General features: G+C 40.1%; 1 protein-coding gene across 1 annotated transcript in view; it reads right to left on the reverse strand.

Annotated features, from left to right (window-relative positions):
- The window catches only part of LOC145442754 (cartilage intermediate layer protein 1-like), a 35,235-nt gene extending 29,190 nt beyond the window's left edge, over positions 1 to 6,045 (reverse strand). The window contains exons 1-4 of the mRNA XM_080320738.1: positions 5,902 to 6,045; positions 2,948 to 3,092; positions 2,709 to 2,855; positions 2,210 to 2,288 (exon numbers count right to left, since the gene is read on the reverse strand). Coding sequence (XP_080176864.1) covers positions 2,210 to 2,288; positions 2,709 to 2,855; positions 2,948 to 3,092; positions 5,902 to 5,985 — 455 coding nt within the window. The 5' untranslated portion in view covers positions 5,986 to 6,045. The remainder of the gene's footprint in view (positions 1 to 2,209; positions 2,289 to 2,708; positions 2,856 to 2,947; positions 3,093 to 5,901) is intronic.
- Positions 6,046 to 14,486: the final 8,441 nt, after the last annotated feature.

Genomic DNA, 14,486 nt, shown 5'->3' on the forward strand with positions numbered 1-14,486 from the left:
ATAAGTGGTCACCTTTGAATCTTGCAACCTGAAATTTACTTTCTTACCAACAATACCATATAGACTGCAGGGTGGGACAACTTTTGGGCTCGCAGGCCGCATTCAACATCTAAATCCATTCGCGGGCCGCACTATATTAAATTGAGATTATTAGCCAAAAGGCAATATTGTTATTTAATCATATAGCAGTGGTTCTTAAACTTAATTAGACACGCCCTTCTTTTGTAACAGTGAAAAATTTCGCGCTCCCTTTATCGTGATATCACAAAATATTTATGAGAGAAATCAGAATGCTAGCAATCCCAATGGATGGTTTGAGGCCATTGAAGGTTATGGCTGTAGGCGAGATATTTATCAAATATGAAATATGGAAAATAGACGGAGAAACAAGCATGAACATGACGCAAAGCGCGTGGAGCGCGAATTATTTTTCAGTTTATTGCAGATTCGCGCCTCTTCAGATGCTTTCACGCAGGTTTGTAATGACTCGACTCTAGTCACGATTTTCCGATGACTTGACTTGACTCGAGTCATTTTCTCAAAATACGGAAATGACTCGACTCGCGTCAATCTGTGTATTGACTCGACTTGGACCTGAGTCATTGCGCATGACTAGAACCAAGTCATATGACTCGAGACTCAGACGGCTAATACCGACATTTCATTGTAATTTCGTATAATAGTAACGTAACCGCCCTATTGGTATTTCGTCTATTGGTACTAGTACTTGAAAATGCGACCTGAAACTGCTAAAAGTGAGGAAAATTAGTATCTTATTATGCGAACCATTTGATATCACCAAACAGAGTTATAAAGTGGAATTAGCAAGACTTTAACTGGAAACTGCGCAGTCAACACAATGACTTGGACTCGGACTCGAGTCATAATACAATGACTCGGACTCGAACCTTTGCGCGATTACTTGGACTTGACTCGGTGGTGAATTGAAAATGACTCGACGTGACTCGATTCAAGACTATAATAGTGAGATTGACTTGTGACTCGGAGCCTTGTTGCTTGGTTACAACCCTGCTCCCCCCCAGTTTGAGAGCCACTGTCAAATAGTGACCGGAGAAATATGGAGGTAATTTATCAGTGGATCGTCCTCATCAGTAATCAGTTTGTAAGTAAAAACAGTCGTGGGCGGGGCATCCAACATCTAAATCCATTCGCCTGCCACACTATATAAAATTGGGATTGTAAATCAAAGCGCGATATTGGTGTTTGCTTATATAGTGAGGACTGAGGATGTGTAAATTATGTATTTTTTTTATTTAAAACCAGTCAACCAATGAACCAATCATTGATTTGACGACATGGTACACGCGTCAGAAACATTGGCGAGATTTCATGAGCTGTTGGTCAACCTCAATATAACCAATTTTCAAAACTAGATATGAAGGTCGGTTGTCCCGATACTTAGAACAGGATGGAGATTTGAATCTGTGAGCAGTGATCTGTTTCTATAGATTTGCTGATTCCACTTTTGGTTTAACTCCAAGACACACAATTTTAACCATGTTAGCTTCAAATATGCAATATTTAGATTTTAGAAATATGAATCGCCTATTTCTGCACATACAGAGAACGAATCTACCTACCACACGTGCGAATCGGTTTTTCCTTGTACAGCACTAAAAGTAATAAACTTGCTGGAGTGGATAATGTAAAGAAAGCCATTCCCGTTTTGACCTTCTGCAATATTTAGCAATTGAAATCTTATAAATGCGTGGGCATTGAGGTCGGGCTGTCGCATCAACAATGAAATAAGACTAGTCGGAATATAACTAATAATTATCATGGTGAAATTAATTGAGAAAAAGTTTAATCAAGTCCCTGCAGAAATTAGATTTTTACTGTGCATTTTTTCAATATTTTGAATACGATTCTTGGGCCTTACGCGGGCCGCACAAAACGGTTTCGCGGGCCGCATGCAGTCCGCGGGCCGTAGTTTGCCCAACCCTGATATAGAGTATAATGCAGCTTTGTTGTTCAGGCGAATTAGGGAAACCACTGCAAAAATCCACACAGCTATTAGAAGTTGGCGTAAGGCTCTTTACATATTCACTTCGATATTTTGATGATATTTATGTTAACTCGACAATCAAATCACAAATATGCCGGAGTTGCGTGTATTAAAGTTATCGTATCAGCTCAAACTACATTTACAAAAGATATTTCGTGGCACTAGGATTTACAATTATCATACCATCCAGATACAGCGATCTTTCTCTCCGTACAAGGCATACACGAGCATTCGAACACACTATGGAATGAGACTTGCTCGTCTGAAAAATTAGATTAAATCAATCATAAATTGAGAACAAATAAATTAGGACAAGCGTGAGCCGATTCTCCACTACAAGAATATCTTTGGAATCAGGCTGATATCAAATCAACTGTTTTCATTATGAAATAATTATAAAAAATGATATCGCTATGCAATTTATAGAAAATAATTCATAGCGTATCTCATACACTTGGACTACGTTAGCGTCGAATTGATTCTTCCCGAAAGGGGCTGTTTCAATCTAATGAAAACAATATAAATTACATGATAATTATAAACTTGATTCCTCCACGCGTCAGTGGGTCTCAATGTCATAAATATGTCATTGAATAAAATTGAATATTTTGATGTAAACACTTCACGAAATGTCTCTTTTCATACTGTTATAACGACGTTTTATTATACGTAGTTATCATACCACCACATGTATGATGTTGCTCAAATGTAGGTGCACAGCAATATTCTCCGTCTCCAACGCAATCGAGACATACATCCCCGCTGCATGATCCCGTATCGACGGAGCATATCGAAGTAACGGATTGGCGATCGGTCATGCGACTGCAATCTTTCAAACAGTTTGGGTTGTGAAAAATGCCAGTAGGCCTATAGGCCTACATCGTTTAGGGGTCGGCGATCAACCGTGTGTGTATTTCTTACTTGTGTTCGTGCACACATCAGTTATTGCGTCATCTCCTGTGGATCTTGTGCCGATAACAACCCCTGCTACTAAGCCACCGACGGCAAGAAGCCCTACTGTCACTGCTATTCCAATGCGCCACTTTTTCTTTGAATCAGTTAATTTCTGTGAAAATGATTCTTTCTATAAGGTCCAAGTCAGGAGTTATTGAAGTATGGGTTGCGAAAGGCATAATTTCGGGTCGCGACGACACCAACGCGATATGTAATATTTGTTGAAATTCTTGCAACGAAAATTTCTTCGCGCTACGTGCGACTTTCCGTGGATGGTTTGTATATTTAAGAGGTCATTGTCTTGTTTACTTAATCAATAGGCAAGACATGCAGAAAAGTCGTTGCTACAATATGGCTTCATTTTGAAATTACGTCGACCTTTTCATTATTACACAAATTGGTCTAAATCCATTGGAAGACGTGCCCGGAAAACACCGTCGGAGACCGTTGGGATGCTTTAGCATAGCGGTGTGCTATATGGTTGTTCCCTGGTTAAATTGTCAGGTTACCCGTGAAAACGCTTCACGCCAAATTTGGCTAAATTCTAACCAAATCAAATTTTTCATTTATTATGAAAAATAAAAAAATAAAAAATTTTCTGTGAACTACAAGAAAGTGTTTACTTGTCTTCGAAAACGATGCAAAACAAATTTGACTAAATTCCAACCCGTAAAAGCTGAGTTATCGGAGTTTTTCATTTGTAATTCTGGGATTATCCACCGTCAATGCTATTTTTGCAAATCCAAAACTTTCAACTGCATTAACTCCGCTTCTACGGGTTGGAATTGAGTCAAATCTGTTTTGCATCGTTTTTGAAGACAACTAAACAATTTCATGGGGTTGACAGAAAATTTTGAAATTTTTGTTTCCAATTTTTCATGATAAATTCAAAATTTAATTTAGTTCTGCGGCGGCTTATACTGGTTAGGATCGAACCAAATTTGGTGTGCAGAGTTTTTAAGGGTAACCGGACAATTTAATCAGTGAGTCGCTGGAATCCTAAAAAAAGGTATTTATGAACAGTCCTAGTGTATAACGATCGGGTGCGGGACTATGAGACACAGGAATTTCGAGGACTGCCCCGCTTTCCGCACTGGAACACATCACGACGTGAAGTTTTGGCCAACACTGACAAAGTGTGGTGTAAACAAGATCTGTGGTGAACAAACTTTGACTAAAATTGACCGTCGCTGATTGGCCTAAACCAGTGGTTCCCAACGTGGGCGATATTGCCCCCCAGGGGGCGATTTGGGGGTCTAGGGGGCGAAAATAAGGAAGGGGGCGATATGGGGGCGATGGCGCGTTAAACGGCTATATTGGAGTCGGGACCGAAACTACCGCACCCCAAACCCCTCAATTGGGAGTGGGGGCCCGAAATCGAAGAAAGCCCAAATTTATTTCGTGAATTAACACGAATGATTGAGTAATTTTTTAGAAAATCATGCGACTTTTTCAAAATTTTCGCGCTGTGCGCGATTTAATATCTTCATGTATCTTGATGTTGGGGTCCCCATCATCCAACAAAAATACGCATGATTTATGGAAATGGGAGACTTCGGCGTCGGCCATTACTGCGCCACGACGCACCAAGACGTATGAAGTTGGAGGCCATGTAACATGCGACTCCGAGAAGTGTGCCAGAACGATCAGCAGCGAGAAGACCTTGGCCGAAAAGGAATGCTGTTGTGCTGACCGAAAACTTCCATATCTATACAATATACATATATGTTTAATTGTCCATAGGCGTCTCAATGGCTGGCGTCGAATGTTCCTGTCATGGCGACCTTAACCCTACAGGACAAATGCCATCCCGCAAGGAAAAATATATTCGTCAGTAAAGAAATACCAATATGAAATCATGTGCGTCTTTTAGTTTGGTACGTTTTGACGATTTCCATATCTTCTGATATAGCAGATTTAGGAGGTCATGAAATAGCATCATGTAAAGAAGTCAATATAACAACGATTCCGCCGAAGATGTTTAATTATTATTTAGGGGTCCTACCTTTTCCAACATACCACATCGACCATATTGACCGATTCAAACACGAATTATATAAATTTGTCGCGCTTCACTCGTTCAGGCGAAATACGGTGACTCACCAAACAGTACATGAAATAGGGTATAGCTGATATGTAGCGACAAAAAGCCCACTGGCTGAGGGGGGTCTGGGGTTTGGTTTATCACCCTATGGGGCCAAAGACCAATAATTCTTTTTTTTTTTTGGGGGGGGGGGGGGCTGACGAATACTGTTTTTCGGTTCCCAATATCTGGGGGGCGATGATCGGTGTGGAGCTTCAAAAGGGGGCGACCACTGGCCTAAACCGTCAATATTTAAATGTCCGGTCTTCGAAATGGGCGGTAGTCGGCACAGTTCCATCCTTACAATATGACTAGACACAGAAAGTAGTAGAAATGCGACCCGCATAGAATAATAATGCACCCCAATTTGGAAACGCGTGCGACAAAAATGTTTCATAGTGCTGCGTTGCATTAAACTGTCGTCTGCGCGTTCGCTATATCATACAAGCCCGTAAAAACGAGTAGCATATACTAATAGAGGTTTCGGGTCGCAAGATACCACTAAAATCAGATTTGGGTCGCGGTCTAGATTATAAATTACGGGTTCAGCGATTGAGAATGATACATTTATTTATTATACTTGATATAAAAATTAGTCCCGATGATTGAATCAACACGTTGGCATGTAGTGGTCTCCAAAATGAGTAGCAAAAGCCTGACACTGACACTCATTCGATTCACATACACAGCAATATTCGAACACACTCCAGGCTCTGGTTAAGGTGACTGGCAACTAATTTCATTACTTATTACAGCATAGCATCCTCAACCGTAGGCTATAGGCTACACTATTGAAAGTTAATCATTCTTATTTGTAAATGCGTAATGCATGACTTACTTTAACTTTGAATTTTTCTTCTGGATCCACAGGGGTTGCTTCATCTAGCGAAACCGCTGATTTAACCATGATTATATCCTTCATTTACTATATCCCCAATAGTGTTATAGTCATTAGCTGTGTATTATCAATAAAACATAGGTTAGTCACCAATAATGATGCAAAACTCATCGGCGCAGGAAAAGTTCTCGTATCTTAAAGACGTCGGTCCCATTTCAACAGTAAATCACCTCCAAATATGATGCTATGCCGCTCAGCATATATAAACTACATAGAGTGATATCTCCATAGTGATGACCATGTGAAATAAACACTGCTATGACATCTCGCAAGATGTTACATTGCTTTGTGATGTTTATTCATGGGGTTTAATTCATATGCTTTCGCGTTTATGACACCATTTAACTATATATTTGCGAAAGACTCAGTTTCCACAAAATCTCAATTCTTATTGAATGATATCCGACATTTTTGCATCATCGGGCTTGATATTGTCGCATTAACTTAATCTTGAATTATATTCAAGGCCATCCGATAATTAAATATTCGTATTTTATCGTCCTCTCTCATTTTCTCAACTGTCCGTGTCCGGGGGGCCCTAATTTATCGTATGATTCTTTCCATCTTCTTACCTTTGGATATACATTAATAATAATAATTGTAAATAGGTTCCTTGGGGTACAGAATTTGAATATTGCAACGAACAACACATTCATATTCGCAATTTATTCACTATAAGCTTTTCAACTGACCCTCGTCGGTAGTGGCCGTCAGTATAATACGGAGATTGCAATTCGAAATATAAAGATGAAATAGGTAGTGTGACGTAAGAATGGTATAACAACAACAACAACAACAACGAGAGAAATCACAAAACGAGAGCGTTAAGCAAAATTGCAATTACTGCAATACAAATTGGCTATAATATATAGCCAGAGACGCAACACTAATGAAATACACGGAGAGAATAGAGTCGGTCCTTTTGCCGACAAAGAATTGGTTGCTCGAGTTTTATTATAGTCGACTCGAGAACCTTTAAATGGAACAGACTACGTCCACGAGCAAGAATTGAAAATCTGCTATCTTTATACGATTTTGCACACTCTGGATGCGTAAGAAGGTGCTGACCTATTGCAGAGTTACATGCCATGGTCTGGTCATAGTCGCGCAAGAAAGGGTTACTTGTCTGCGATTGACTGTCTGAAATAGCATTGACGTCAGGTTTTCTAATCTGCTTGGGCACATGTTGGTTGATTCTTTGTTGCAAACGAAGTGAAGTACGACCCACATACCGACTGTCGCAGTGGCACGTATAATTGTAAATAATACTACTCTGTTTTGTGGCAGGTAGTACATCCTTCTGTGTTGCAGGAAAGAGAGATTTTGTGGTGAAAACAATCCTAGGTTGTACCCACATGAAACATTGACTAACAGACGACATGATGTGCTTCTCAAATCTACCAGAAACTTTACCAATCCATGGTAAATGTAAATATACTGGACATTTACTGGGTCCAATGAATTTTGTGGCTCTGAAGTCAATTAGTTTTTTGTCAATGGTGGACTTCACAATGTGATCCGGGTATCCATTAGACTGGAAGATTTTCCGTATGAAATCTAATTCCGATTCAAGTTCCGACTTACTACAAATCATTAGAGCCCTGTGAACAAGCGTTCGTATGAGATTAGTTTTGCGCTTTGTCGGACAAAATGAATTCCAAGCGATGTATTGGCCAGTGAAAGTGGCTTTCCGAAAGACTGACGTTAGAAATCTCTTATTGAACTTTTTTACTAGGACATCAAGGAATGCAAGAGAATTGTTATGCTCTTTTTCCATAGTAAATTTGAGCGACGGATGAAGCTGATTTAAATGGCTCAAAAATATATCACATTCCGATTCTTGGTTAAAGACCACGAAAGTGTCATCAACGTACCCAAGGTACATCAGTGGTTTATCAATGTTCCGAAATAAGTTTTGCTCGTGATAACCTACGAAAATATTAGCAAGTATAGGACCAAGAGGTGATCCCATAGCCACTCCGTCGATCTGTTTGTATATGACTTCATTGAAGCTAAATTCCACGTTACATGTTGCCATGCGCATTAGTTTGACGAACATGCCCCTCGAAAATGGCGGGAAATCGCAAAGAACCACCGTATAACTCATTAGCACAGATTTGTATGGTCTCTTCAACTGGGACGTTGGTAAACAGACTTGAGATGTCGTAAGAGCACATAAAAATTTGATCAGGATCGAGCTTAGGACTTCTTATGGCATCAGCAAACGTGAACGAGTCACGAATGCCATGGATACAATAAAGAGAACTTACTGGTTCAAGAAAGCGTACAATCCAGTTAGCGAGTTTGTGATATGACGTAGTCTGTTCCATTTAAAGGTTCTCGAGTCGACTATAATAAAACTCGAGCAACCGATTCTTTGTCGGCAAAAGGACCGACTCTATTCTCTCCGTGTATTTCATTAGTGTTGCGTCTCTGGCTTCAGGGTTGTAACCAAGTCACAAGGCTCCGAGTCACAAGTCAATCTCACTTTTATATTTTTGACTCGAGTCAAGTCAAGTCATTTTCGATTCCCACCGAGTCAAGTCCGAGTCCAAGTCAACGAACAGAGGATCGAGTCCGAGTCATAGTATTATGACTCGAGTCCGAGTCCAAGTCATTGTGTTGACTACTCAGTTTCCAGTTAAAGTCTTCCTAAACCCACTTTTTTAACTCTGTTTGGTGATATTGAATGGTTCGCATTTATAATATATTAATTTTCCTTACTTTTAGCAGTTTCTGGTCGCATTTTCAAGCACCAGTACCAACAAACGAAATCCCAATAGTGTGTTGACTTCGAAATTACAATGAAATGCCGGTCTTGGGCCGTCTGAATCTCGAGTCAATGACTTGCTTCGAGTCATGCGCAATGACTCGAGTCCAAGTCGAGTCAATACACAGATTGACTCAAGTCGAGTCGAGTCATCCGAAAATCGTGACTCGAGTCTGACTCGAGTCGAGTCATGACTCGAGTCATTACAACCCTGCTATATATTATAGCCAATTTGTATTGCAGTAATTGCATTTTTGCTTAACGCTCTCGTTTTGTGATTTCTCTCGTTGTTGTTGCTGTTATACCATTCTTACGTCACACTACCTATTTCATCTTTATATTTCGTATTATACTGACAGCCACTACCGACGAGGGTCAGTTGAAAAGCGTATAGTGAATAAATTGCGATTATGAATGTGTTGTTCGTTGCAATAATAATTGTATAGGTTGCTGAGGAAATTATATTGTATGGTGTAACAAGTATGGACAGCTAGACACCATCGACATGACAAAGGCTGGTGGTTGATGATATCATGTATTAGTATCTGGAGATAAAACTACTAGTTAATACAATTATAATACTGTGTGGTCTAGGATCCAGACATACTTAGAACAAATTCGAGGTTGGGAGTCGGTGAGTTTGGGCAGTTGGGTAATGCCATCGGCCCAAGCACGATTCTCGAGTGTCGATCATCTTCGGACTCCTTCTCGCTGTTCATATATCATCTTTGCAAAACAAACGGAAGAATACCCGACGAAAAACGAAGACTATGCAAGGAAATACAGAGATCGTGAACACTGTCAATGTGTAACTGTTTTTACGGATTTTAGCACTATTAATACCACCGTCCATGAGAATGTTAGAATAAAAGGGACCGCTGATTGGTGGTTTCGATCTGTCCATTGCATAGTTTGTGTCTTGTATAGGCCTATCGCATATTTTACATGCACATTAATGTGTGTGTTCGAGTATACAGGATCAGTAGCATCGCTGGTTTGTGATTGGTGGCTCGGTCTGTATAGGTCTGCTCAAGAAGGCTAGGCTAGCCAACGCAAGTGAATTCGGAAAGCCATTGCCACAAAAAAGATTTGTACATCGGCATACCAGCATATAAATGAGTATGTGATAATTTTAGAAAGTCAAATCGCAAAACTTATACAATTGCGATGCTTCGTCATTTTTTACGACTTGAGTTACGGCTTTAAAGTAAAAGTGGCTTTCATATATTGCATTGTTTCGTAGTACATGTAAGTTTATTGGATTCAATACAGGCTAGATATGAGGTTGTTACGCTTCATGCTGCATTTTTATGCGTGCTACGATAAATTTATAACGGTCATTTTACGTGAAGTTTTCATGGTCCTATTGACCCAGCACTCCGTCGCAAAGTCTCTTTTATCTATTTTAATTTTACAAGGGGAAGCCTTTTCGGCATCTGTTTGATTACTTCCCACGGCAACGGACAAACATTCATCCCTGGTTTTGGTTACTAGCAACCAAGGAGAGACGAAGCGATGAAGCAACAATGGACGATTCTCACCGCTTTAGCGCCCCTGGTGGAGGGTTGGCCAGAGTGATTTCGCCTCCATAAGACTAACATTGTCAGCAAAGGCAATCTCAGTATTTTGCCCTTCTGGCGACGCTTTACTGCGAGCGTATGAGTTCTTAGTTATTTCTACAGCCCTTATGACTGATTTCATGTCATTGCTAGCAAAATCAGGACCCTATTTCTTCACTAGTTGTTTGAGAATCCTTATCCGTTGAACTGCATTTTGCCAAAATGCACTGATGCCAATCTTTATCCCCAATGTCACGAACATTTTAGACAGTAATCGAACCGAGAGTATGGAACTAATATATTCTGAGTTGTTGACGGGTTTACCCACGTTCAGTTTTGATGACGTAGACAGGATTGCCAGTGATTTTTCTTGCCTCTCGCTGCCGTCAATGGGTGATATTGGCAGTGTTGGGATGACTCGAGTCATGACTTGACTCGAGTCTGACTCGAGTCACCTTTTTCGTATGACTTGACTTGACTCGAGTCACTTTGCTAAAATGACTTGACTTGACTTGACTCGGCGTATCAGAAAAGCGGATTGACTCGTGACTCGGAACAAAATTCACGAGTCAATTTCAAGTCATCAAGCAATCGATGTCATTTTAACCGGGTTTATACTTTGGTCTCCATGTTGTTCTCATGCACCAAACCCCTCACTTCCAGTTGTGCCCCGGATAGCTCTGCATAACTGGCTAGTTTCTAGCAAATGGCCAATACATTGTCAATAACTCGTCGATTGTCTACGTGCCTAATTTGCCAATATAAATAACGCACAGAACTGTCGAAGTTGATTATTTATTGAACAGATGGGAAATGAAAGGATTGCATGCTATGATAGAATAGCAGTCGACCATGCCTCAAGTCTTGTGTGTATCCTCCCTTCAGTGTGCTAGAGGATTTGTTAATATACGCATCGTCATTGAACCGTTATTGAACCTTCACTCAAATCCTGTATTCGTTCCTTTGCTTTACATAATTCTTCGGAAAGGGGTAAATCTTCTTTACAATAGCTGTGATCCAACAATGGCTCTTGCAGGTGTGTGATCTGATCAGTGCTGCTTGAACCCGGCATTTCTTCTGGAGTGTCATGTCCACTGCAAATACAGTTATGAAAAAATTATTGACACGTAACCAATGGGGGAACATGCCAGGTGACAGAAATTAAAGTATGCACAACTACGCCATGGAATTAAGCAAATATGGCAGTTTATGAAGTAGGTCTACATTTACTTACTTGAAGTAATCGAGCTTTGACTCAATAATTAGTCCCAGTGATGTAACCAAAAAATATCAAACAATTATAAAATTAGTCATATCACAAATGAGTCGGATTACATAACATGTCAGTCAGCTTAATTGCTACAGATTGATGGGAATGATTTTCGCTACTCATATATATGTTGTAATAGTAATATGTTGTAAATTGATAATTTATTCATTCTTCTCATCTCTGATGCCTGAGCAACACCCTTCTTGGTGCTCTTGACTTCGAACACTCAAAAATGCCAGGAACCGCTCCCATTTTCAAAAAGTGACGTCAACTAGAAATTAGTCTATAGTCCAGGGGTGGGCAAACTACGGCCCGCGGGCCGCATGCGGCCCGCAACACCGTTCTGTGCGGCCCGCGAGAGTCAAAAGAAACTTTTTCTTAGTATATTTCACCATGATAATTTTGAGACAATGGTTCCCAAACTGGGGTGCACGACCCCCGTGCGGGTGTGAAGGCATCTGAAGTGGGCGCGAAGCTGAGCTCAACTGTAAAAAATTTCGCGCTCCGCGCTATTGGAAACAGCTACATAATTATTGCTCTGTATTGACTCTCAATTTCATAGTTAAAATCTGTCATCCTCAGTCGTCACCTTCCGTGCCAGCAGACTAACCGTTAGGTCTGCTATCATTCTGGTTGCGTTTCATCATCATAATGGGTAGGGAGTATGTCTTAAAAAGTTTGGGAACCACTGTTCTAAGGTAAATACTTCCTAGAATAATTTTTAAGTTTAATTTCTTGCGCAACATCCCGTTCTCAAGGCCCACGCCGTTTGAAAGGTTTCAACTGCTAAACATCACAGAAATCCTAAACGAGATTGACATAATTCGGATCACGAGTGTGATTTCAGATTGACCACTCCAGCTTTAATTATCTCAGTGATGTGCTTATAAAAATGATTTGCGCGTGTCTTAGGCAGATTCGTTCTCGGTATGCGTAGAATTGGGGTATTTATATTTTGTCTACACATAGTAGGAGTGTGTTTGAAGCTAGCATGATTATGATGCTGTCAGCATCAGATCGCTGCTCACAGATTTCAATTTCAATCCGGTTCTAAGAGTCGGGACAACCGACTTTCATCTCTATAGTTTTGACAAATTGATAATTGAGGTCGACCAGCGATGAAATCTCACCACTATGTTTCTGACGCGAGTACGATATCATCAAAGCATTGTTTGGTTTGTTTTAAATAAGCTCATATATCATCTCCATGTCCTCACTATATTATCAAATACCAATAATGCGTTTTGGTTTATAATCCCAATTTTATATAGTGCGGCCCGCGAATGGATTTAGATGTTGAATGCGGCCCGCGAGCTCAAAAGTTTGCCCACCCCTGCTATAGTCCTTTTCATGAAAATGCTCGCCACAAACCCGCGTATTTACAGTTATCTATACAAATGTCAAGAGTTATCTGAACAGAACACATGAGAGACTGAAGCAGTTGTGATGATTTACTTACTTTGAAATTTGGCCCAACTTCACGCCAAATCTTTTGTACCCATTTTTTCCTTGTTTCTTCTATAACAGGAAACCTGTGAAAAGATAAACTCATCGTCATTCTTGAGTCATTGTTGCATTTTGGAACGCAACAGTGCAAATGGGATCTTCCTTTCACAGTCCGCGGTCCCTTATCTGCATTCATATCCGATTCCCTATAAGTTATATAAAATAGGCTATAGATTTTATGTTAACGGTACTTTGCAAATCAACCTGTACACATAAAACATAATGATTATTAGTCGAATATATTCACTACTTTATATGCGTTATGATCAACTATTTCACAGATAGGGTTATGCTATGGCCTCAAAGTCTATCTGGTATTACTTGTTGGTCCTGTGGATATACGGCTTTCGAGTCGTCAGAAAATCATGACTATTAGTGTCATTGCCGCCCTGGCTGTGATACAGCTGATACTTGAGTGATGCAGCTAATACCTGAGTGATACAGCTGCATATCCACAGGGCCTTACTTGTTCCCCGACTTTTGTGAGTGAAAAGTTGTCACACACCGGCACAAGAAAGCTTTGTAAAACGACTGTAAACCAGCTCGGTTTTTCGCTCAAAAACATTGCATAGTATTGATGAATATGTTATCAATACTTATTTTGCACCAAAACGCGGAACCACCATAAAGCGAAAACGCACGGCGGTAAATAACGTAACCAACTCCAAAACAGCCACCTGCGCCTATGAAGCTCGATTCAGCTCTGGCCAACCATAGGCCAAGATGGCAGCGCCCGAGAGCAAAAATGAAAATCGTCCATTGATGAGGCGATCGGTATCAGGCTGCTGCGTTTCGACCGAACATGCGATGATACCATATAGCTACCATATATATAGATACCATAAGGCTATGTTGCTATTTTGCAAGGCGGAGTCTCGCATTTCTGAACTGGTATATGAAACGGAACAGCATAATTCACACTGATTTGCAATAAAAATTTATTACAAAAATTTTCCTTTATGTGAAAATCATATTTCAATAGTTTTTCTTTTAACACTCTGCTGTAGTTCATGTTCTACGTCGGTAATCTATAGTGATGTATTGGATGTGTAGTTATTGAGGTGTAATTTGATTTTTATGACTCAGTGGGGTTCTCGAAGGCTTACAGATTATAGTAAGTCTCATGCGGGTTAGTGTAAGTTAAGAACCACTGACTGAGTAGTTTGAATTAGTTTTGACGTTGAAGTAGTCCAGGGATATCTAGAACTAGTTCTAGATATCCCTGAAGTAGTCGAATAACATAACCACTTGAGTTAGAAATAAAAATAGACATAATCCTGCTTGGTTCATTTCTACTGTTGCTTCTGAGTAACGTTATATACTAGAACTACCTAAATATAAACATTCCTAGAAATTTATACTCAAATAGAGGCGATAGTTTTGAAATTAGATCAAAAATACTTCAGGTTACGACACGTAC

This window comes from Botryllus schlosseri, chromosome 7 (assembly GCF_051294905.1).
Source record: "Botryllus schlosseri isolate E-star chromosome 7, Bs_hap1, whole genome shotgun sequence".
Lineage (NCBI taxonomy): Eukaryota > Metazoa > Chordata > Ascidiacea > Stolidobranchia > Styelidae > Botryllus > Botryllus schlosseri.